The 27,387-nt window shown below is 34.4% G+C and overlaps 1 protein-coding gene across 1 annotated transcript in view; it reads right to left on the bottom strand.

Annotated features, from left to right (window-relative positions):
- LOC145675849 (uncharacterized) overlaps positions 1-27,387 on the bottom strand; it is a 60,525-nt gene that overhangs the window by 21,009 nt on the left and 12,129 nt on the right. Inside the window, exon 2 of the mRNA XM_081746589.1 lies at positions 1,189-1,266. Within this exon, the coding sequence (XP_081602715.1) occupies positions 1,189-1,266 (78 nt within the window). The remainder of the gene's footprint in view (positions 1-1,188; positions 1,267-27,387) is intronic.

Raw genomic sequence — 27,387 nt, forward strand, 5'->3', positions numbered from 1 at the left:
CAATGATTCTGTTATCTATACCTAGCAAGTATTGTGCCAGTAGTTTGAAATAATAGGAAGTCTACTTATTAGTCTGAACGGAACACACAGTAAAGAATTATTAATAAACCTACATTGTTTGTTAGACTAAATGTATATGTTTTCGTCTTCCAAGCTACAGTACATAAGCCACGAAACTTCAGGATTATGAAGTAGATTTCAGCGCTTTCGGCAGGTATGGCCACTAACAAGTCACATACGAGTGATAACGTCCCTCGGCAGCCACTCTACCGTGGAGGAAGAAAAGAATGGAGAAGGAAGAAAGCGGCCTAGGACCAATGTTAGGTACCATCCCGGTATTTCCCTGGGGTGAATGAGGAAAACCCAGAAAAACCTCACCCAGGATGGCTGGCCTGAAAAAACTTTTCATACCCTTTTGACCGAGTGTCCCTACCTGGAATTGAACTTGGGACCGTCCGCACCAAAAACTTGATTTTAAGTTTAGAGCCCCTTTCAGCGGCGAGGCTATAGTAGACGTGGATCTACAGCTTAACGTGGGATCCAAACTACATGAGCTTCCTCCGGCAATATGCTACGCGGGACCATCAGCCAAACTACAGTCTAATATGCGTTCCAAACAGGCTTTCCAGCTGGATTTTCAAAACAGAGATGGAGTGAGGTGTTCAACGAGTGTACAACAGTTACAGTCGAGCCATGTAGGAGGCACTATAGCATAACCAGAAATTGTTTTGTGTACTATTAGTATTAGTATTAGTAGTAGTAATAGCAGAAGTAGTAGTAGTAGTAGTAATTGTTGTTGTATCACGTTAATTAGTACGTACATACGTTACTCCACACGGTAACTCGAACGAAAGCAAATTTTTGAATAGGTATCTATAGTGATTATCTCAGTCGACTTCTTTAATGGATACAATTCGTTAACATTTTTACAAGTTAAAGTGACTAACGTTGGGTATCCATATCCCATTAATTCACAAATGTATGTTTCAAGTAACGCTAATGTGCAAAACTCATTAAAGTTAGGTGTTGAATAAGTGCCTCGGTGAAAATGTTTAAATATTCTTAATTATAAACACAAGCCCATTCATTCACAAATGTACGTTTCGCGTAATCCTCTTTACCGTCTTCATTATTATTATTATTATTATTATTATTATTATTGCATATAGAGTCAATGAAAAAAAATACCTTGCATCCTTCGCACGTGAACGCTCCAAAATGAAAGCCTGCTGCTGGTTCTCCACAAACTTTGCAAAGTTGATTCATCTGAAATTAAAAAGAAATAATTAATACGTAATAACTTCTTTGTGTCAGCCAATTAGTTTTTATAAAATCTAACAACTACGCCTCACAAATGTTGTACGGGAACTATTAAAATTATTGATATTCTTCCACTGTCTAATACTGTTACAATGCATATTGAGATAGAAAATACTTCTCTTGTTTGTTGCTATGTGTCAATAATAATACATAAGGGAATGGTATCAACTTTTAGTCGCATTCACTTAGTATTAAGTTCCATTAGAACTGTTATACTTACGAGTACATTTGTAATTTAATAATACTGTGCTTTAATTTAATTTAATAATAATTGCTGTAATTTAATAATAATTGCTTGGAGACAAAATATGTAGAACATCATGAAATATGGTAAAGGTTTGCTTCTTTCGCTTATGTGGTGAACAGAATTTCACTTTGTTTTAATAGGTTAAGTGCAAGATTACAGTGTGACAACATAATAGGTTTAGACACTCTATATTGGCCAGGCGAGTAGTTTTTAAGAATTTCACAGCCTAGTAAAATTCTAAGGCGTTTAAAACGAGTTTAAGATGTAAAACATCGTAAAATCTAACATTTATTACGTACGCAATGAAAGATATTTAACAATTTAAATATAATGATGAAACAATGTAACAGCAAGCACGATACTTGTTCTACGTCAACTGACAGATGAAAAGATAGACATTCAAACTCTCTAGTTAAATCTCCACCTCAAGAACTGCCCGCACAAATGCAGTTACATTACATGAACTTGAACATGAGTTCATGTTCATGAATATAGAAATGAAGACAGTGTTGTGACTGAATTCTACAACAACAATCAATTCAATTAATAAATCCTCCTGGGCACATTCATGTTGTGACTTCTTTCTATTTTCACAAATTGATGACTGTTGACACATTAACTAAGAACTCAGTTGTTGACTATTGTTAACATGTTACAAGCAACATCAGACAATCTTTTTGGTTTACATTCGTGTACATCCACTTCCCAGGGTTACTTGGTTAACAAAGACTAGGATTGTCTAAACCTTGACGAAATACTTAACTGTGAACTTAACAAAGTGACGGAGGGATGCAAAGTAATTGGTACTTAGTCAATTGTGATAAAATAAAATAAAATAAAATGTACTGATTCAGAGAAAAATAAACATAATTTTACGAGGGAAAAGATGGTAATTGATTACCGTGACTACCTGAGGAATTGTTATAGAAAAGAATGTATGTATGTCTGTGTTTAAGCTCATTTTCGAAATTCGTAACACACCACCACAACGTTATAATCCTGAATGTGGTACTTTTGTGTTGTCGTTCTATAAAATATTATCTCAAGACCAAGACGTAACTGTTTACAAAACTCTGATCATCGTTGAAGATCCTTTAACTTCATGCTTTGTTAGCTTACGAAATAATGGCTGTAGAAAAATTTTCCAATATCTCAGCTTAAGGAATTTGTTCACATTGAATAAAGTTCTTTATCATGCAGCTGCTCTTCAATGAAAAATAACTTTCCATATAACTTCTTAGAAATCTATAATATACATAATGGGTTTTGATTTCAGTCTCAAGTTTTTTTCTGGTTTTCTAAATTCGTTTCCCACTTCTCCCTTTTTATGCTCACAAACTGTGCGTTATGAGTATATTGGCAAGAACTTGTGTCATGAAAATACAGTCGAATCTCAGCCGATGGAACACATCCCAGTCACATGTTCCTCAATCCTAGTTATTATTATTATTATTATTATTATTATTATTATTATTATTATTATTATTATTATTATTATTATTATTAACAATAATAATTTATTTCCAACAAAAATTCTGGATTCCCTATTCTAGTACAGTATTATGTTTTAAGATTTTTGTTCTAAATGAAATCAAAGTTCATATTTGATTCTTATTTTATCCTTGTTTGATGCTTAATTTAATACCACTCAGCTACAAGATTCGTAAGATTTGTAATTATAAATGTAGTTTATTTGTATCAGTAGCTTAGCCCCTTTGCTTAGTCTTCACGCCCCCCATCTCAGGTTGGGAAACGCTGTCTTAGATTGAACATTGAACATTTGTCCAACAAAGGCAAAAAATTAAATTCATATGAATTGCGTAACATACACTACAATTGGATCTCAAACAAATTCGGATATTGTATATGCGACCGTCTTTCACTTTCAATTCTACGCTTCCATACAAAAGAAATATGTACAAGAATTTTTATTAATATCAATAAAAATTAAAATAAGTTTAATTAATGTTATTTTAAAATACATAAAAATACATTGGAGTGTTCTATATATTCTTTCGGTAGGGTTAAGACTGTAGGAACATTTTGCCTATTAAAGTGGTCCTCACTTAAAAACAGTTCGAGAAACTGACATTGAGAAAAATATGCTCAAGATTGGTACTAATGCATGCCTTTTAAGACAAATAAATGAAAAGAAAAAGAATGCCATCAATTTTAGAATTGTAGATAAGAACTGAGAAGAAAGAGACTTGTAAAAATCTATTTTTAATCTTCAAAACTGAACCACCACTATACTCTTAATGGTATTTTTTCTGAAAGCTTTCTTATTGGTGACTCTGGACATGGGAGTATGTAATAAAGCATTTACGAATATGCCTTCAGTTTGCTTATTTGCAGAATGCCTTCGCCATCAGCTGAGAAGAGAGAATGACAGACCCTTCTTTGGATGGTTTGGTTTGCGTGCGTTGCCGTGGTATGGGAGGACCATGATGATGGGAAGGAAGGTTGAGAAAGACAAACGCACGTGACGGAGATGGCGCCATGATTTTTTTCTGTTTCTCTTCCTCTCAATTCTGCGAATTCAACTGATTCTCGTGAGGTACTGAGATCTTCTTTAGATCACGCATACAGAAGGAGATCAACTAACAGCCAACCAACTTCTAACGAATCCCTGCTTATGTTCTCTTTTTATTTCTATTTTTTCTTGCCTTCTTTTAGTACATTTTCACCAACCGGATGATCATAAAGAAGGCTAATCTCTACATCCAATACTCAAGATATATCTAATTTACTAGCATTCTCATGTACGCTAACAACATTTGCACAATGCATATTCTTTATTTACATTGAATTTAAGAGGTATTAACAGGCATATTTATGTGTGCATAGCAAGTAAGCCCGCATTTACATACGGGCTACAGGGCGACAAATTTCCAGGGGTGCTTTTAAAAAAAAATCTGGGATTGAAGTTTGGTATGCGGAAACATAAGGTGTCCACTAGAAAGAAATTTAAGCAAGATTAATCGCTAAAATCTGATTAAGTGTACTTGGAAACTTTTTGGCAGATTGTGGAAGCTATCGAAATGTGGGTGTGGAGAAGAATGGAGAGAATTAGTTGGGTCGAGCAGAAAAAGAATGATAGGGTATTTGATATGATGGATGGGGAAGAACGATTTTATATATTATTAAGAAGAGGAATAGAAATTGGTTGGGATATTAACTAAGAAGGAACTACATCATGAGGATATGTTAGAAAGTATAGTGGTAGGAAAGAGAGGGAAAGGGCGAAGGAGACTACAATTAATGGACGATATCAAAACAGAAAAATCATACGTGATGATGAAGAGCATAGCGGAAGACCGTGAAGCATGGAAGATTCTCAGTTGCAGCAAGTCACCTGCTAATAATGACAGAATACCTATGATGATGATGATGTGTTGTATTTTTTGTAGGCTAATATTTAATAGGTTCTGTGATTTTTGCTTTCATGTGTATCCTAAAGACACACTATAATGTTTTGTGTTTTGTCATTTTTTTGTATTGCTTTTGCTTACACGTAATTGAATATGAACAAATAAGAGTGTAGGGGTGCAGGGACATAAAATACCTAAATACTGGCCTCATGGCAAATAATATTATTTGACTAATGAAATGTGTAAGTTGGCATAGCCTGCGATTCTAAGCCGGTAAGAAAGCTAGTGCTGTCAAAAATATTCGAATTTTCGTCATTCAAATGCTTTTTGTGATGTTATTCGAATATCTGAATATTCGGCTCCAATATTGGAACAACTATTTGAATAGTTATTCTTTATCCGAATAAAGAATATAAAAGAATCCATAATTGGAATATTCAAATTATTTAAATTTTAACAACACTAGTGAGAACAAATCGCGTCAGTCCTCTTCAATTCATAGATTTTGCTTTAGAATCTACGAAGATGGACAGGAAACATTATTTATATGGACCCCAAATCGCATGAGTATTTGAATTCGGTGCAGTTGGGTTCATCATATAAGATTACCTTGCATAGAGCAAGTGATTTCCTACTATATATCCCAGAGATGAGCTAGATATCACCTCCAAGAGATGAGCAAGATTACAGAATGTGATAGTCACGGCTTGGACACCCGCCTCGGTATGAACGTTTATCAACACCAAATGAGCGTTATACCCCAGATTAAATATTTTCCATAAGTAGAAGCTGTGCTTTGTATATACTTAAACACAAACAAACTATTTGCTGAGCAAAACAATATATTCATGTTAAAAACTACATACGTGTTACAGTTTCGCCAACTAACACATTGGCTTCATCAGACACTATCAAGTGTCTCATGTGATGTTGATAATAATGTTGATGTGTCTGATGTTTATAGTGTCTGATGAAGCCAAAATGTTAGTTGGCAAAACTGTAATACATATGTAATTTTTAATGTGAATATATTGTTTTGTTCAGCTCCTTAACGAGTTTTCGTTACCATTTGGCTACACATTTTTTTTTTTTTTGATATTGCGTATTGAGTTTGAAGAGTATTATTTTCAGGTACTGTTCGTTGTGGTTACTTGTGTACATACTTTCCGCGATGGTAGAGGATCTATTGCTCCCGGTGACAACTCTGGTGAATTTTATGCGGGAAGTAGTCTGTGGATATGTTGTTTTGCAAGCAGTACCGGAAGCAGACAGAAAAGGTAGTGAACAGTTCAGGGTTAAGTATATACAAAGCAAAGCTTCTACTTACGGAAAATATGTTGGTGTGGCTCCGATGCTGAAAACGAGCATAGACAAATGGAAGTACAGAAGGAGAGCTGAGATATCGAAGAAGCAGAAAGTGTGGTTCCTGAGGCAGTGTTTAGTGGAACAGGTTACACCGAAAGGCCCAGATTAAAATATCAGTTACATCATGAGAGAAGGGTACATGTGTTTAAAACTTCTTCCTTAGTCCAGAATGTCAGTTTTTTAGTTATTAACATTTTGGATGAAAGTTTTAACGTCCCTCTCAGCACCGATGCTACGCAAGACGTGAATTTACGGTTTAAATTGTAATCCGAACCACCATAATGTATTCAAATATCAAGGCTGACCCACCAAAAATCGAACCCGGGACCTCGTGAACCATAGGCGTACATGATAGTTTCTATACCAGCGGGATAGTAATTTTTTTTTTCAAACATGAATTGTGCCCATTTTATTTGCAGAAAAATATCCAAAATAAAATGTGATGCTATTGCTTTTTAAAAGAAAATTACATGGAATCTCTTATTATAAAATTCTTATTAATATTGAACGTTCCAACTAAAATGTCTTTTAGTGTGTAAGGTCAGTATTAGAACAGAGCAATAAATTACCCAATAAAACATAACAATTATGTAAACATTAATTTGACTCTAAGCTCAAATTTATTTCACAAGCGAGGAAAGTTTCAATCATACATACTTTGTATTTCTTATTACGTCAGTTTCTGAGAAGTGTTGTGATCTGAGAAATAGAAATGTATTCCCTGATAACTAGACGCTGAAAGGCAGGAATGTTGATATATTTCTTTTCTGCTTTTCTCTTTTCTTAAAGAAAATATCCTCATCCAAAGCCCTTCTAGTAGTCCAAAGATTGAAAGGAAGAAAGAAAGAAAAGCACGCTGATGTTTGATATATCTGCGGAACAGCGGTTGAAAAATCACGAAACAGGTGTCAAGGTTCTGCAGAACTACTTTTAAATCTGGTTAAATTGACTTACATGCCTCGCGGCTAATAGCGATTGCTTTATCATTTTTTTCTTTCTTTCTTATGAAAATTTCTCGCTATAATATGTGAACAAATGTAACCGATGAAGACAAGACCCCCAGCTCATCTACATAACATATGATATTTAGGGTTTGCGGGGGTGGGCATCTGGAAAATCCCGGAAGATATCTTCACGCAATTTAACTGACCAGTTCCGTGACGAGACGTAGAATGACGTCAGTGAAACACAAAAAGAAAAGTATTGGGCATTCTGTTAGAAAAGAAAGAAAAAATAAATCTTACCTTCATTAAAATGTCTATTTTAATCCTATTCTCGCTGTCAACTGGGTTATTCGCCCAGGTATCTTCGACACATCACGCACACTAAGTTTTTAAAAATTTGACAAGGTTGCCAAAGTTAATTTTGTTTTAATTTCTTTTCTTTTTACCCAGAGGAGGAGTGAAACATTTTTTTCTTGTCATGATCTTAGGCAACTCAGTTCGATTCGCTTTAGTTGTGTACAGTGATATTTTTAAAATCACAGTTCTTTTGAATGAAAATTACCACACACTCAATTCATTTATTTAGCTTCCTATGTAGCTCACAAAATCTGAAGTATCCTACAAAAGCCATGGTGATTGGAACGAAGGGATTAGTGTCAAATATAGAAGTAGGAGAGAAGAAAATAGAACAGGTGACTAGTTTCGATACCGGGGTAGTATTGTTAGTGATGATACGAAGTGTGAACGTGAAATTGAAGCAAGTATAGGAATGGCGAAAGAAGCGATTAGGAGGAAGAAAATACTATTCTGTGGGGTCTTGAATAAATAGTTGAGAAAAAGACTCATAAAATGCTTCGTGTGAAGTATTGTGGTAGTATATTGGTCAGAAATATGGACATTAAGGAAAAATTATGAAAACGATTGGAAGCTTTCGAAATGTGAGTGTAGAGAAGAATTGACAGAATTAGTTGGGTCGAGCGGGAAACGGATGACAAGGTATTATGGACACGAATTATGGACACGAACAATTTTAGATATTATTAAGAAGAGGAAAAGAAATTGGTTGGGACATTGGCTAAGAAGAAACTGTATCATGAGAAACGTTTTAGAGGGTATGGTGATAGGAAAAAGAGGGAGGGGCGAAGGAGACTACAATTAATGGACGATATCTAACTAGATAAATCGTACGTGAAGACGAAGACGTTAGTGGAAAATCGTGGAGCATCGAAGCTTCTCAGCTGCAGTAAGTGACCTGCCAATAATGGCAGAATACTTATGATGATAATGATGATGATGTAGCTAATCATTAGGCATTTTACAATCGATGCTTACTCGGGCTCAAGTGGATTCAGGCTCAATATTCTTAAAGAGACTCGCGATCACTAATTTCAATTAGACTCACGCTAGTGACTCGCATTTGCTCGATCTTAGGCTCGATATCCTCGAAGTTGTTAAATATGACCTTCAGGCTGTGGTTTGATCTTTTGCATAATCTATTTGAATAATTAAATTTATATTGCTGAATAAGGCTCCCGTCCGTTTTCCCCACTGAGCTCGGGATCACTATCCTCATTGGAACAATTAGAGCCTACTCGCTTGTGCTCACCCTTGTCACTAACCTGATTAAAGCTCATGCTCGTTTGAACACAGATTCTGGCTCGCTATCGACTTCTAGAGCTCGTGCACTCACGGACTCGCGTTTCATGAAAATTGGCATCACACAACTGAACCTAATAAAAAACACTGTAGACTTGACAATATATATATATATATATATATATATATATATATATATATATATATATATATTGTACGTTTGATTTTGAAAAAAAAATACACCAGTATTACAAGATTAGTAGTTTTCAGAAATAGATCCCAGAACTTAACTTTTATTTAAAAAATTGATTACGGTGAAAATAATTCATCTTTTGTTCCGAACTCATTTTCATTCATTAATATTACAATAAATTAGATATTAAAATAGCCGTAAGTTGAAGGACTTACCCTTGTTATTAGCACACCGCACATCGGGTAGATCTGAAGGCTACCGACTTTTAATATCTAATTTTATTTTAATATATTTTAATATCGGATATTTTAATATCTAATTTTATTAATAACTAAAAACATGTTTTTTCAGTTTTCGCTTTGGAACAAAAAGCGGTGGACTATTTCCATCGTAGGTATAGTCGGGTCTTTTCTGTACACTTATTATTTATTTATTTATTTATTTATTTATTTATTTATTTTCTCCCTTTCAGCGTATAGTATGAACTATTAAGTACTTTAGAAAAAGAAAATAATTATTTAACAAATTATTATATATTATACATTGTGTTTCAAAACAACATCGACAACGTTTGGAAGGTGATTACTGACATCACGATAGCACGAAGAGTACAGACCAACTTGGATGTACAAATGCCACCTTCCGGATTTATAGGCTGCCGAAAACATGAAAAAATTAAATTTAAAGATCCATACCATAGCTCCCAAACTGTGGGACCTACCGTAGTCGGGCCAAGACTTCACTTAGGAAATAACATGTGTCCTATCCAAATACCCAAGTTTCAGAATCCTGCGGTACGATACTTCCGTAAACAATTTTTATAGAGGTAGTTGGACAGTACTTCAAATTATATCCCCGTAGCCAAACTCCCCCTGTAAAAAAAAAATCGCTTCGTGAGTACCGTAGGATAATGAAATATGCATTTTTGGATAGCGCACATATGTATTAGTTCCTAAGTGAAGTCTTGACCCTATTGCGGTAGGTCCCATAGTTTGGGAGCTATGGACCTTTAAAATTCATTTTTTTTTTTTTATGTTTTCGGCAGCCTATAACTCCGGAAGGAGGCATTTGTGCACCCGGTTGGCCCATACTTTTTGTTTTATCTTGGTGTCAGGAATCACCTCCTAAGCGTTGTCGGTGTTGTTTTAAAACACCTTGTATATTATATATATTAAAATGCTCGTGATGAGATCTCTTTTCATAAACCCATATTGTAGGGAAAGAAAACAAATCAGCTTAGATTTAAGGGAGGCTGACGTCAGTTATATTTTATTTTATTTGTGACGTCTCTTATGTTACCCGGATTGTCAACACGGTTCCAACGACACCACATTTGTTGAAATCCGTTCAGGCTTTTGAGTTCCAAAGTGGATTGATTGATTGAATGAGTGGGGGAATAATGAGACCTTCAGCACCGGGACAATTTGACCCCGTCACGACAAAAACTAAGAAATGAAAAGAATGGACTGCCGAAATATATATTGTAAAAATAAACACTGCAACAATAAAATATGAAAAAAAGTAACAAATGAATACTAAAAAATAAATAGAAGAGATAAAAGTAACAACAGTAGCTAATCGAAAAACAAGAATTTTAGGAATGATCAAAAAAATGGATAAAGATTGCGATCTTAGCCGACAATTAGTTTGTGGATCAGGGGTCAGAAAATTTTTGAACGGACCCTAAATCGAGTTTTCGTGTTTTTACGGAATAAGCACATCATACTGACTTAAGTGATAGTTTGAGTTTGGCCACACTATATGTAGCTCTCCAGATGTAAGGCCTACAAGAAAATTTTTGCCTGAATTATATTGGATCTTTTGATCCAATTAAAGATCATAATATTATAGAGAAATAAAATAACAACAACACTGAATAGTATTGATTGATTGATAAAGGTTTAATGGAGACGTCAGCAACGAGGCTATTTGTCCCTGTCCCGAGCTCCACAGTGGAACTAATGGACATGAACACATACCCACATGCCAAACACAATACCTTTTTTTCGGCTTCGCCGTAGTCGGGTAAAAATGTAACATGACACCTTAATGCTCTAACCCCTTTAATTCTCTTAACTAGTTTTAGGTAAAATAGGCATAATCTTTATAAACCTTAGTAATATAGGGACGAGAGTGTTTAATTAGTTAGTTAATTATTGATGAAAATAGCGTTTCAATCAATGCAAATATAAAGATCTTTAAAGGGTCATAGATCAACAAACCATGTTTGTGAGCTACTGTATATAGCTGATCAGCTCATCGCCAAAGTGCAAGATATAATGATAAATTTGGATCGCATTTCTTGGTATTATGGAACATCTAGGCAACATTAAATATTACCATCACTTGAATATTTATATATTTTGAATAAACTATGAAAATAGCAGAAAACAAATGAACAGTATTAATTAAATTACTTCAGAGATTTTTGTGGGTATCTAGCTAATATAAAGAAGCGTTTTCAATGAATGGTCGTGTACTCGATGTCTATAACGATGCGCGAACAAAATCCAAGCTAAATTCTGGCAAGGCGGACAAAATCCAAGCGGATAAAATTCAAGGAACAGTATCATGTGCGTAGCTATAGTATGAGCCTGCGAACACCCTAACTAAATTGTGTTTTTTCTTTCTTCAGTTGTCATGCATGCATCTGTAATTCTTCAATTTATTGAAATAACATTTCATTTACTTTTATAGAACTGAAAATCCAATAAAACATGTAAGATTGTCACAGTAAGAGTGCAGGTGAGCTTTAATTACTTATCCTTGAGAGTATGTAAAAGTATATATGTATGTAAAAATACATGTAAAAGTATGTATTTTCATCTCAATTTTATTATATATAATACATTTAGAACAGCATATTATTGTAAGACCATTCATTGGAGTATTTCAATTACATCCTTATGATGTGGCATACAGAAGTCTTGATTTATTTGTTCGTAGTATTTTAAGAATATTAAAAAAAAAAACTGATATACTGATCACATTGTCGTCAGAAATGATCAAAATGTGAAATTTGTACAATAGTTGTGGAATGCTGAGGGTTTTTTTTTTTTTTTTAGTTCTCGTGTTTTGCGTATATATTCTAAATAAGTAAAATATAGATGTATCTATCAAGATCAAAATGTAAATATGGCAATGGTAGAATGCTGAGTTTTTTTTACCCGTTGACACCCACCAATTAGATGCTATTGAAGTGTTTTTTTTTAAATAATGTAATAATGTGTGTGAATTAAATAATGTAAAACTGTTATCTAGAAAATCGAAATGTGAAAATATGCCTAGACAAACTAGATGAAAACGTATATGTTATTAGTTATTTTAATGATGTAAATACTTTGAGGATAGAGAAGTAAATTAGTTTTTATCTAAATTATATCTTTTTAATTTTATTTCTACTTTAATTCTCTATGAATAGAATAGAATTAAGTGTACTCTTCTTTAAGACTGCGCTGCTTTGCTGTTATTTGTTATCTCTGATTAGCAAGTCAATGTTTTCATTTTCAGGTTGATTTATGTGAATACGCTTTTTTTAGTCAAAATAGTTCTGATCACCCTAAACTGATCCACCTGGGCATGTCCTAGCATTAGCCAGAATATTTTATGACTAATTAAAGCTCATGTGCACTCTTACTGTGACAATCTTACATGTTTAATTTGATTTTCAGTTCTTTAAAAGTAAATGAAATGTTATTTCAATAAATTGAAGAATTACTGATAAAACTTTAGAATGAATGACAACTGAAGTAAGAAACAAACATACAATTTAATTAGGGTGTTCACAGGCGCATACCAGAGCCTGTCCCTTTGATTTTATCCGCTTGGATTTTGTCCACCTTGCTAGAATTTAGCTTGGATTTTGTCCTACATTCATCTATGATACTAGCTTCAATTAAGAATTTATTTTTAGTTAAAGTTATTTTAATTAATGTTCACATTATAGATTAATGTATATCAAGGAGGCCTTCAATATAGTTAGCATGTGAATTATGTGCAATGGTATAATTTGCTTGTATAACATACACATGGAATCGAAAGTGAAAAGTCACTGGTATCAACTAGGGAACTGTTATTATCTGTCTATGAAGAAATAACAGAAACAGTGACTGAAAATGCGTGCGTGGGTAGAAAAAATGCCGCAAGGTGTTCAATTCTGGTTAGGCAAATCATCAAAAGCAAGACTTTTCCTTGACATTGCGTTTTCGTCTCCTCACTTTTTTCTTAATTTTTATTTATATTTTTCCCTCCCACTTACTCCTTTCTTAACTTCAATATACATTTGTTCCCAGCACGCCTTGCGAGAAAACTTACGTAAAAACCATAATAAAGAATTTCTTCGCCCTATTCCTTGACCACTTTACACCGCTACACGACCTGCATTAACAACAAATCTCTTTTTGGTTTTAGAAATGAATGTTATGCAATAGTCCGGCTGTTTCTTTACACAGCCTTCTACAGGAATTATTATAACACTTTTTCTATTTAAATTGTAAAGAGAGTAATTGGCCTCGTATGTATTAAGAAAGAACTCTAAAGATATGTTTCAATGTGTTCCAAGAATGAGCTTATTTACACACAAAAAAGTAATTTATATCATGTTGTTACTAAATGAAAGGAAATATTGCTGTTAATTTTTATAATATTAATATAAGAATATACAGAATATAAGAATATCAATTATACCTAAATTCTTATAATAGGTGGTACGTATTGGAACTGAATTTCTTTCTAAAACTGGATTATGTCTTTGGATGTTTCTCTTGGTTCACAATAGTCAATTTTGCTTATGATAATTTTATTTCATAAACTATGTACAAGAACTACTATAAAACTGTACTGTCGTCAAACATTCTGTACATTTTAAATATGGAGGTAATAAAGAACCTGAGAATTCTTGATATATAATGTATATTTTGAATCAATAATGATTTGCAGTTATAGACTACGTCAGCTTCAAATCGAAACGAACAAAGAAATATTTTTCTTCTATCAACAAACAAACGGGCATTCTCAGATCATCTGTCTGGTGAAATAACAACTTTCAAAAAATACAATAAAAAGATGAATATTTAGTAAATCATAATCGTAAGTCAGTTTTTTTTTTTAACTAACTTCCTCTCAAAATGATTTACCTGACTTACCTCTAAGTTTGAGCTGGGTGTATATATAAGTTGGTTACTTGGTTGAATGAAGTTTCAACACCGAGACTATGTGACATGTAAACCTAAAGTTCATGGCGTAATCCGAACCACCGTAATGAGTTGACATTTTTCATGGCTTCCACGAGGAATCAAATATGGGAGTTCACGGACATGTGTGCTAGTCATGAGACCATCGGGGAGAGCACTTTATAAACCACTGATTACTTTGTTTCGAAATCAAAAGTCCCCAACTCGTCAGCTAAATATTTATATTATACAGCAGAAGTACCAGTACAGCAGTATTCTTCTCATGCTTGAACAGTATGCAACCTGGAGTACCATAGAGTAGTTTGAGTTATCTACCTTGAGGGACTTCAGAAATACTGCTTTTTGGACATCGCGAACGAGTGAGCCCTTTTTCGATACAAAAAATTGTGAAAATGGCTTTGTACGTGAGTAGATCTGGTGAAGATCAATCTGTGTATAAAAGATGGTGGCTCTAAGTGACTCATTTCTATGCAAAAATCCGATGACACACACACACACACAATTTTTTTTTTTTTTTTTTTTTTTTTTTTTTTACATAGTAAGAATAACGATTGGAGATTCGTTTACGAAAAAAATCAAAATTCACTCGTATGCCTTTCCTCACGTAGCTGCAGAATTTTAAGGGGCAGTAGTTCTGCCAGTGAGTGTAATATTGCTCTACCTGTAAAACCTAGAAATATACCTGTAAAACCTACATCAAATTATGACATTAATAAGACAATACATATATGGTTAAGACACTAACAAGACAATATATATATGCATGTTTCAAAACAACACCGACAATGTTTGGGAGGCGATTTCAAGATAAGACGAAAAGTATAGAACAACCTGTATATATACCATACTGTGTGTTGTCTTATTAGTGTCATAATGGAAAAATTGATGAAGCTTATCAGTTTCGTCTTAATATCTGGCGTGGTTATCGTATACCATCAATATTATATATTCAGAGAAAATTGCTTTTCTGGAGAACTACACATGAGGATTTACACACACACTTATATCGTTTTGCCTTTCTCTCCCGTTATTCACAAATAATACATAGAATTTGCTTTTGGCACATAAAAATATGTAAACAAGTATTCGTAAGTTGATAAAATAAGAACTATTACTACATTTGCAAACTGTATTTGTTTTATGTCATAGAGTAACTTTTAAACGAAACTAAACAAAGAAATTTTAATATTGTTCATCTCCATAGAACAAAGATTCCCAACCTTTTTTTTTGACAAACGACACACTTTACTATAAACCCACATTTTATTTTATTTTAAAATTAATAATTATATAAATTATAATAATTTCAGAGTTTGAGGTGGTCATTCCTCCAAGTAGTTGGGCACAATTTCCCCAAATTTACCATCAACCTTACCAAAATAGAGTCCTGGTTCGCACTACCACAAGAAAAGGAAATAAACCTCTACATTGATTTGCATGTCAAATATATGGGAAGCTATTTAACTTAGGAGCCCGTGCAACTAAGTGCATATCTTTTAAAGCATAATCATACAATATCTGCTTACGCCTTCTCTCATCATTTTGGCCTTTCAATAGAAAGAGAATGCAATCTTTGCTATCATAATTAATTTTGAAACGTTATTCATACTAAGTTTTCAATGAAAAATTGTCCCCTCCACTCCAAAAATTTAGTGGGCTCAACTGCACAAAAAAAAAAAAAAAAAAAACCCTGTGGGCTCCACTGGTATGAGCATACGTTGGAATGAAATAGTGACTGACTCTGTAATATTGAGCAGTGTTGCTGCTGCTCGAGTCACTGACTGAATTAATCTGTCTCAAAATAGGTTTTAACTAATTATCAAATGCGTCATGATTTTTAAATTCTAAAACTTCGCGACACATCCTATGAGACTGCGCGACACACTAGTATGTCACAACATACTAGTTGGAAACCACAATCATAGAGGATCATTTCTCCTTGTGGGAACGTAGGACAGCGGGAAAAGAGGAGCAGAATCTGTGAGGCTGTTTTGTGTGTATTTGTTGTTCCGTTCTGATTCTTCCACCACCCATCATTTGCTCATTCATCCCAATCGTCCATTCTTTCAGGTTATCTCTCGCAACAAGCAACCTCTCGCTGCCTCTTGCCTGTGGCTGCTTGTGTCCATTCAATAACTAATCGGAACAAATGGTGCACGGGAACCAGAACGAAAGTGTAACGTCGCACGAGACAAACAAGACCTCCATCATAATCAGTGACGTAATTCTACTTCCCGTGTCTCCCTCTCTTTCTCTTTTTATCCATTTTCGCTTTCGATCTCACGCGACCACGAAAGCCACAACAATACCGGAATGAATGAGGAAACTGAAGCTCAGAGGGAAGAACCGTTTAGGTTCAACAATTCTGTTATGTAATCTGTGTGGGGCTCGTTTTTACTTCATTTCCAGTTTTGGGCTGTACGGAAAGATCAATAAGGTATTGCTCGTATAGAAAAGAGTAATCACTTATTGTTACTTAGAGGAAATTGGTTGGTTGGTTTGCGATTTATCATTCCATTCTATAGCGTCGAGGATATATGAGACTATGGGTCAATATAGCGTTCACACTACGTAATATCCCACAGCGAATCGAACTCAAGTTTCCCGTATCATAGGCGCGCACGCTAAACATATAGCCACAACACAGATCACACCAAGGCGAAAAATGTAAAATTTTAATTCTTCTAGAAGAGGAATTGATTTCATTCGATTTTTTAATACTGTATATTTATTAATTAAGGTTCTAGATATAGCCAGGTCATGAGGTCATTTTTTACTGAAAAATTTGTCACAAATATCAGGGTAAGCCTACTTTTCCTAAAGAAACTGGCCATACCTGTGTAGTAACTATGCTAGCCTGATGTTTCACTTGGTGGGACTGAAAGCCGTAAAAATCTTTTGCGATGCCCAGATTTAAGATTCGAACCACGAGCCTCTTGATATGAAGTGGGAATCTTAAACCGCTCATATACACCTCCTCGGTAGTATCATTTGAAGTTTCTTAATTTAGGACTGCAGAAATGGATTTCAATATCCATATTGCATCAAAATGTTGTAAATCAAACTTTTCATGTATATTTTACTGCAACAGCCTCCTCTTCTCTTATTTTCATTTCGCGATTCAGTCACATACCATTCGAGGAAGTGTTGAGAGCAAAAATCTCGCAGAATATTTTCCCAGGAAAGGGAGGGGGGCAAAAGATGGCGAAGGTTAAAAGTGGATCTGAAAAGGTGGGGGACGGCATGATGCCACGCCGTTCCCCTGCCTATCTGCCCATTGTAATTTTTAGAAACTGGGGGTACGCCGTTCATCTTTTTCGAGGTGGGGGACGACGTCCCTCCGCGTTCCCCCGCACATTTCCTCTGCACACACGCCAAGTGGCGAATATACACATCTTGATGCACATGATACTGTAAAACAATTATTATTAACGAACATTGCGTAACTTTATTACCTTCAATAAATATGGTGTACGTTATATTAAACACTAATTTACATGGTTAAATTAAAAGATGTTTCTATATTTATTTCGAAGTACCGAACCTCTTTCGAAAATCCAGGGGAGATAGGCAAACTATTCCATTTTATCCCATGATTGAGAGCCACGGAGGTGTATTTTCATGTTTGACCACAATTTAGATATCGCTATTTTCTTGATATTACTTGAAGGCATTTGAGATATGATACTTGAAAATAATTCTGCGCAGATCATGGATAGAAAGGAGAAATAACCATGCTGAAGAAGCTCACTAAAATTGATGCACTCTGATTTACGATCGAGAAAAAAAGAAGGGGAAAGGGAAGTAGCCTGATTATCCATTTATAAGTAATTTGCATTCAAAACAGATTAATCGGCTTATAGTGTTTGAAGGAAATCAAAATGTGGAAGACGAAACTAGTACTAAATACGAAATATTTTTATTATTAAATTGCCCACCAGCATCAAAGCAAGAAGGTATTAAAACACAAAAGTTTCAGTACCATACATTTGCTGTATGGTGCATAGCTTTAACCTTTCCACTTACCTTCTTGTTTAGGTGGAGTTGGCTGTTCTCTGTTTAATCCTTCATTTGTATTTTTTTTTTTTTTTTCGTAATTTTTATCAGTTGCAATAGTATAACTTATTCGAATGTTCTAGTGTTCGTAGTTGCCGTAGGTGACAAAACGGGAAATATCTGTCTTGTTATAAAACACCACGTTATGTTTAAGTATCAGCTGGATACCACTTCTACATTTTGTTCATACGTTCTACGTAAGAATATTCCGCTTAATCGTTGAATGCGCCAAGCAAAATATACCCTTAATTTTTTTCACTTCAGTTTACGTAAATAAGACATTATTTGATTATATTTCCTTACACCGACATATAATGTACCCATAAATTTCACTCTTTCTAGTCATAAACTCCCCGTAACATTCAGTACTTATACATGGGCGCTAAGATCTGTTGATGCTATACTTACAAGTCAATGGATCAGAAGAAATCAAATAAAGAAATATTGTAATGAGGCGAATGATAACGGAATAATGGATCTGGATTCCAAATCCAAGACATTTCTCGATATAACAATTTTACATAGAAGCGTACTATTTTACAATATTTCTGGTTTCGTTTCTGTCTCTGTCTATAGGTTAATAAAGGTATGCCTGAGCAGAGGATCAAATTAACAATATTCAATATATTACACGGTGCTTATAAATTTTTGTCACATCACATCTCAGTTTGCACTTTAACGAATACATTTACACATTTCCTCTATTTAGTCTATATAATAAACGCGTACTTGAAAATTAGTTGAAAATTAGTTTTCAGTATCTAAGGAATACGAAGACGAGGGACAAAACATGAATTTCCAGTATATATTCGAAATATTCTACTCAATTTTATGAAAGAAAAACACTAAATGAAAACACATACTCTCAGTGTGCGAATTAGACAATTTATATTTGGGGGGGGATAAAATTAGGCCAACTTGACGTAGTCTGAAGGTGCAATAATTCAAAATGAGAAAATTATGCCTTACCCCCCCCCCCACACACACACACTCATAAATATGACATGACTTTTGTATGAAATAAGGGATTTATTAATTCAATAAACATACCGACAATAACTATGTATATTTGGCATGCACACACCACACCTAATCTTTGTGAACGTGTTTAAATGTCGTACTCACTCTTGTGACTGTAGCTCTCTAAGCTTTATTTACTTAATAATTTGGCCCGAGTGATAGCCATACTCACAAGCATATGTTATTTTTTCCGCTCATATTAAAATCTACTTTGCGTTATTACACACAACCTACGAAAGAAAACTTAGGCCTACTTCAGTGTTACGAAAATTACTAAAATTATCAGTTAAACCGGACTAATTTTTTAAAATTCTACGTATTAGTTTATCATACGAGAAATGGATTGTTGCTGGTCCCGATTTCTGACATCAAGGTCAAATCGAAAGCCAAATATTTTTTAAAAAAAACTCTCAATTCAAATTTCGAGCTTTCGCTTCTACTTCTCGCTAATGCTGCGCTCTCAATTTTTTTCTCTCTCTCAAATATCGATTCTATGACGGAGCTCAGAAAATCAACACTTCTAATTACTTTACTGTTAGGTTACAGATGAGTTGATTCACTATGTGCTACGCTATCAAATGAAGTATAAACATTACATTGAAGTTTTCCAGACAACATGGGGGCCGCGGTGGCTCAGTGGTAAAGCGTTCACCTCTGGTGCTAGGGGTCCCGGGTTCGACCCCAGCCCCCGCCAAGTGAACTTTGTGGTGGACAAACACCGTATGCGTGGGTTTTCTCGGGGTTCTCCCGTTTCCTCCCACTTTCTTCATTCCACCATTTCATTCATTACTCATTATCACCGTCTCCTTTAGACTAACCGGCATAACCGCGGGACGTAAAACTAAACAATTTCATTTCATTTTATTTTCCAGACAACATTATTGGCGTGGACAGCAAACTGTACAGCGGAAAGTGAATGGTTAACTTTAAAACGCCTGGCTCCAGTTGAAGTGCTTATACAGACACCGGCAATGAATGACACGGAAAATCAGTCGTATTAGCAAATGCTGAAACAAATCTTATGCGCTTTCTCACCTTCGCTAACGTGCCTGCTCACTACGGACCCATCCTCAACATGTACGTTAACATATAGCCACGAGGGAATATGTAACTCAGATTCTGAGTACAGTTTGAAAAGTTTATTTCCGTAAATTGTAAAAGGCAGTGATGTCCAGGCAATAATAGACCACTTATGTTCTATTAAGTCCACTTGTTCTATTTACAAATATTATGCAAACTTGCAAACTAAAATGAAATATAACAAAAATTAAAACAAGATGATGATCGATACAAATGTAGAGGATGGATATGCCCGAGTATGATGGAAGATTCCATTGTTTACTCCTGGCCAACCGCTAAGAGCATTTATAAATCCATATGCTACTTTGTTATGCGCAATTAGTACATTCAAATTCATGAACGACGACGAACTGAAGGGTATGAGGATACCGTTGCAAGTTACAACTGTAGTCATAATAAGGTAAAAATAGTGGGGAAATTAGAAATGACCAAAACTGAATAGTTTACATCGCTCATTTCGAAATACGGCTAGCAGATTAAACTTACAAGAAATAACAAAAATCAGTGAAATTTGGCGTTACACTAAGCATGGTTTGGAGGAGAAAGCGAGCTCCCCGGTGGGGATACTTTAGTTGATTTCTTTGAGGGGGAACAAAATGTGATTGAGGGGGAAATTCCCCTCATCCCCACCCGGTAATTCGCACCCTGCATACTCTATTTTTTTCAAAGTATAGGATAACTGTATAAATAATTAGATTAAAGGGTTTATAGTAATGTCTAATAATGAAAATTTGCTCCAAACAAACATCCGAAACCTTACAGCGATATCAATTAATGTTTAAAACTGTATGCACCACTTTTTGACGTTGTTTTCCTTCTGATCAAATGACCCAATTAAAAAACATCTCTTGTCTGCTTAATTATGAATTAATTATGAATTATTTGTTGATTAATTATATTGAATTTTCATTTTACAAATCTTATTTTGTTTATTTTCAGACGTAGAAATTAAGATGATTAAAAAAAAAAAAAACTTGATTTTTCGAAAGTTTTGTAAACTGTACAAGGGACTTTTTAGAAATAAAGAACTCGAATATTCAAAGCGTGTTTAAGAAAAAACGAAAGAAAGAAAGACTCAGAATGGTGTTTAAAGTAATGAATTTAACGGTCACTTTATTGATAATTTGGGAAGTTTTTTTTTTTTTTTTTTTAAATAGGGTCTATTAATGTCATCACCCTTGAAATCTAAGGTACCTCTATTAGACTCTTTTTTATGTTCTTTCTAAGTTATTCTTCTACTCTATGACCCTCTTGGCACTTTTATTGAATTCTGGACTTCCATGCAAGCGATACCAACTTAACAATGATGTGTTTCTTCTTTTCTGTTTAAGTGAAACTATAGTTGCGAGAGGGGAAAGATTTGAGACTTCGTCTGTAATATCCTAGGCGTACCAGTTCCATTATCATATACTTCTGGTCCAATCTATCTTATAACATACTCTTTCTTTCTCTCATCTTTTATTCCCCTTGCCCTTCAAGGATTGAACTGTAATGTCCTGTGCTCTACGATCATTCTCTCCCCATACACTATTTATCATGAGTATTTTCTACAATCAGGTTCCTTCACTTGTGTAAGTGTAGCCACTAACCTCTTTAGGATCAGAACTACTTCTTTCATCTTGTACACGCACACGCACGCACATATCTTTTATCATCTTTTCTCTTATGCCATTCGTCTTCACGCATTCGTCATCATCTTCACGATCTATTCAACCGACATCTCTCCACTTTGCATACCCACAACATGTAACGCTTACAAGATCCAGGTATCAACCCACTAAGAAGTCAGTGAATGTCAGTTCTGTTGCTCTCAACAAACCCCCATCCCCCCCTTCTCTATGAAAAAAGTGAAGAACTTGCTAGCTGCTCTGCTAAGATAGGCTAGATCCATACATCAAGCTTGAAACGTTCTCCATTTGGATGACAGCTTATAGAAATGGGGAGGCAGCACCTTGATTCCATTCCAGCTAATCCGGATCAAACAGTAGTTGATCAGTTTTTTCTCTTATTTTCTTCATCTGGTTTCTTTTCAGTAAGTTTGTTAACTCCTTCTTGCAATGTAAGAAGAGCAAGCAGTGTTCCCATTACAAGCTCCGCCCTATTTCCATACGAAGACCAATTCCACTTCTTGAAGACCTACCTCAACAATAGTAAGTAGCAAAGTCCTGCAACAACTGGACATAACTGGTTGCAATATGCAACGGCAGTTAAATATGAATTTCAAAAAATGCATGGCAGTTGAATAAGTGGCGCATGTATACCAACAGCATTGATAAACGCACACGTGTTTCCTCTAAAGTTGCAGGTTTGGCTGTCTATTATTGATTGTTAGCATCTCTCTTTAATAATTCCAGCTTCGGTTGAGATTTAAATGCTAATATGTGGGGAAGGGAGATTTGGTTCCTCTTCAATAAATTCCGACAACGTAATAAAGAACAATATCCAGAAGAAAAGGTGTGGAGAAATTACAATTTCATTTTTATTTAATATTTCAGACATTTGTTTCCAACGGCATACTTTAAGTTTTCCATAGCAAATGTATCAGTTTTTCTCTTTGATCTGTCGTCTAGTGTGGAGTTTCTCAACCTAGGGATCAGGAGAAAGGTCGCGAGAGGAATACGTGTGACATATCATGCATATTTGCGAACTAGAAATAATCAACAACTTCAAAGTAGTAAAAACGAGCTAGTAGAGAAATGTTGAAAGAAAATGGAGAAAAGGGATACATGAAATCAGAATAGAATTAGGAAGGAAAACAAGAAAAGAGGAAGTTAAATAATGAGTTGAATTATGAAAGGAAATCGACAAACACAAAGAAACATATTATTAAAATAAAAGTGAAGAAATAGAAAAAATAGAAAGAGTAGGAAACTATGAACAAACCTATGATAATGTTAAATCAGTGGAAGATTTAACTCCCTCATATCAAAAGAAAGAACGAACAAACATGACAGTGAAAAGTAAGAGTGGGCAGATAATGAGGAAAAAGAATTGTTAGGCTAATGGAAGGAATTTATCGAGAAATTATATAATAGTAGAAACAGATCTCATTGTATAGATGTTGATTATGACAAACAAGAAAGTGAAGATGATGATTTATGTTAGTGAAGAATATATTCGAATATGCACTTTGAAACGTGAAAAATTTAAGGTAACTGGAATACAGAAAGATAGCACTTCTACTGAGTTAATAAAAGAAATTGGAGGGGAAGGAAAGCAAGAAATGTTTTATTATATTTATGACACATTGGTTGATGCAAAAGTTGATTATTAAACCACAGACAGGAACGGAAGACTTTGGGAAATAAAATTTCAAGGAAAATATTTGCTCGAGGAATTTATATCTAGATGTCAAAGATGGTGGTAGTACGTATATTCCATCGTTAGCATGGAACATGTGTGAGAATTACAATACACAGAAGCTAAGTTAATTGCTTTGGGATAGAAATATTTGTGTTTTTTAATCCCACCTCGTCTAATTGTTTGATAGCCACTGGTCTCTCCAAGGTAAGAATTTCAGCCATTTTAGCCGAGATGGGAATTTCCAACTAGCCTAATCCCTTCTCGCCTAAAATGATGATGAGGGAATTTCAGTACTAATAAGAAAACTTCTGTACTAGAATATTAACTATCAGCACTACAAGACTGTGAAATCATGAACACGTTTTATAAAATCACGCTATTTATTAATGTCGATCAGAGATCGTACGTATGACAAACAATAATTTCAATATTGGCGCTTTCAGTCAAACCTATCAATATGAAGGATTGATTTCTAAAATATAATTAAAATTATTAGAGTTGTTTTTTTACTTTGCTGTATATTACCCTGTTTCTTGGAGAAAGAGCTGAAAGTCTATAATCGCTGCTGAATCTCACAAAAGCCTTAAAATCTGACATCTAGCATGTATGGACCAACGGAAGTAGACAACTACCACCTAACGGATACAGAGAAACATCAACGATATTATTCAGCATTTATTGGATCACGAATATGTAAATCTGTTGAAACGAGTTCGATTTTGATTAGTATCATCTTTCCTATTTTCGTTCTGATGGAACAAGTGGAAAATTTGCAGTATGTGCTGCTCAAGATCTAATAAAGATTTTAGGTTACAATGGAGACTACGAACAAACCACTAAAAACAGTGTTATTCTGCTTTTAGGACTGACCAACTCTGTAGCCATTTTTGGGAAGTATTCTGTAAAATATTGATTTTCATTTTATCTAATACATTTTACTAAACCTACCAAGGAAGATACTTTCCAGACTGCGAAAAGGGCACGTACATTTATTCTATCATTCTCAATTGATTTAAAACCCAAGCGGTGGACATAATAGAGAATCCTGAGAAAAGTATATGTAATGTAAAAAAAAAAAAAAAAATTGAATAATTTATTTATAAAAGTTATCCTGGAATCTATATTTTTTAAATTTATGGTGTTGGTAAATAGACTTCTTTATTCTCAACTGACTCCGACCTCATATAATAGGGGGGGATACGGACAAAATCTCGCGGCCGAAACCTCGCCGTCCAAAATCTCGCGTGGCCAAAACCTCGCCGCCCAAAACCTCGCGGAACAAAATCTCGCCGGGCCAAAACCTCGCCTGCAGCTTAATAAAAATTCAGTGTAATATAACAAAAAGGAAGGAAGAGCTTGGTGTGGTGAGAGTAGAGGTGCCGAATTCTACTTCGCCTCGGGCGCCGAAATCTCTAGCTACGGCTTTGTATATATATATATATATATATATATATATATATATATATATATATATATATATATATATATATATATATATATATATATATATACCACTCCTCCTCCTTTTTGTTGTGCCGACAAAGTGAAATTATAAAAGACATCCTAGGCTCGAACCTCATCTATGTTGAAAATTTGATTGAGATCGGTAGGATGGCTCAAGAGGTATAATGTAACAAACATAGTCACTTATTTTTATATATATATAGATTTCCAAAGCATGCATTAGAATTTTTCTTGTCATTATTTTAATGTAATTATGTGTTATTACTAAATATATACATATAGTAATATATAGAGCATTCTACATTGAAGAAATCGTCGCGAAGAGGTTTTATCCTGACGACATTTCTTCCCAGGTGACACTACGTCTCGCTTAATTTAGACCAGGCGAGATTCTGTGTCGCGAGATCATTACAACGAGGTTTTGGTCAGGCGAGATTTTGGCTCGCGAGGCTTTTGGCGGCAAGGATTTGGCCAGGTGAGGTTTCGGCCCGGCGAGATTTTGGGCCGCGAGGTCTTGGTCCGCGAGGTTTTGTACCCAACCAATAGGGGTCATTGGGAAGCCTTAAAGGAAATACCGGTATGCATTATATTGCTTCAACTTTTTATTTATTTTTACGAATATTATCACGCAAGATATTGTTAAATGATAAATTCAGCCTTTTATTCTATATAAACCTTAAAACCAAGCAATTGGGATTATTGGAAAGTACCAGAAATACATACGCCATATTCCATCAAAATACAATAATTTTGGTGAAAATTATCGAGAAAAGTCATTTTCTTATCATATCGAATAAATAAAGAAACAGAAATCTGGGGAATTTTTATTCTTAAACAATTTCCGCCGCAGCCAATGAGCTTTTAATAGTGTAAGTTGATATTATACGCCTAAAAATCTTCACTAATATCAGTCTCCAATCACAATTAGTCCCTGCAACTACAATTAATCTTAAAATGTGATTCGAAGTTCGTTTATTCTGACTATATCTGAATGTTGAGTTGTTTATATAAATTGTGAATATAATACATTCACTTATTTTCTAATTATTGTTAGCATGGAGCTTCTCAAAAGTTTACACCTTTATTTTTATTATTTATTTATGATCAATATGCAATATTTCAACGAAAGAAATTAAATGATTATTATCTCGCTTTATGGCTTCACAGTTACGTCAAGTTTATGGTTAATAATCTAGTTCATAAATTTCTTCTTTAGTGTAGAAATTACCTAGTCACCATTTTAGGCGAGATGGGAATTCCCATCTCGCCTAAAATAGTGGAAATTCTTATCTCTCTGGTACAGCAGTCAGTGGCTGATAAGCTGTTAGGCGAGATGGAAGGATACTTTTGTATAGATCAAGAAGATAGGATAATAATACAATAGAAAAATGGAAATTATGCATAACAACAATAATGCTGTTAAAATTCAAATCAATTCATTGTTCGGAAGTTCGAATAATGGATAATTCGAATATACCTTACATATTCAAATATTCGAACAAAATTCGTTAGTCGAATAATGAAAAGTTATTTAAATAATTGTTTCAATATTGAAAGCGAAGATTCAGAAAACAGAAGAAAAATCTTCGAATAATTTTACAGGACTAATAATAAGACTGATTGAATTGCATTGGCAGAGGACGGTGTTAATAGTGAACTTTGTTCTGCGGCGATGATACTTTGGATTTTGCAGAAGTTTTAGCTACCCATTTCTATACCCTCATTTCAATTATTTAAAGACAATATAAGTATATTTGGAATCAATATTTTTTTCTTGTTAGTATAAATTATGTGGTCAAGTGTGTTTATATATATATATAAAGTTTTTTTATTGATGGACCCTATTCGTCTATTGCAAAAATTCTAGGAAAAAAAAAGTTAAACTTTGGTCTTAGACCTTTACAAATGATAACCTAATTGTTTGGTAAACCTCTTACTGATGCTTCGTAGCACTTCTAATGGAAAGATACTTCAAACTCCTTAAAAAAAAAAAAAAGTTTTATGCAGGTAGAAATATTACTTTATTTACGTGTATGGATATACAGTATTATTATGCAGGACGCGTACAACCTTTGTCATTCAAAATCAGAGCGGCTGTTAACTCTACAGTCGTGTATATTTACTAGTGCATATTAGTTCTGTATGTGAATGTGTGCCCTTGAAAAACTAGACCATATAAGATGTAAATGAACTGCTACGGAGTTAATGGCTGGCGAAAAGTCCATTGAAATAGATT

The sequence above is a fragment of the Thermobia domestica genome, chromosome 18 (genome assembly GCF_964235325.1).
Source record: "Thermobia domestica chromosome 18, izTheDome1.hap1.1, whole genome shotgun sequence".
Taxonomy (NCBI): Eukaryota; Metazoa; Arthropoda; class Insecta; order Zygentoma; family Lepismatidae; genus Thermobia; species Thermobia domestica.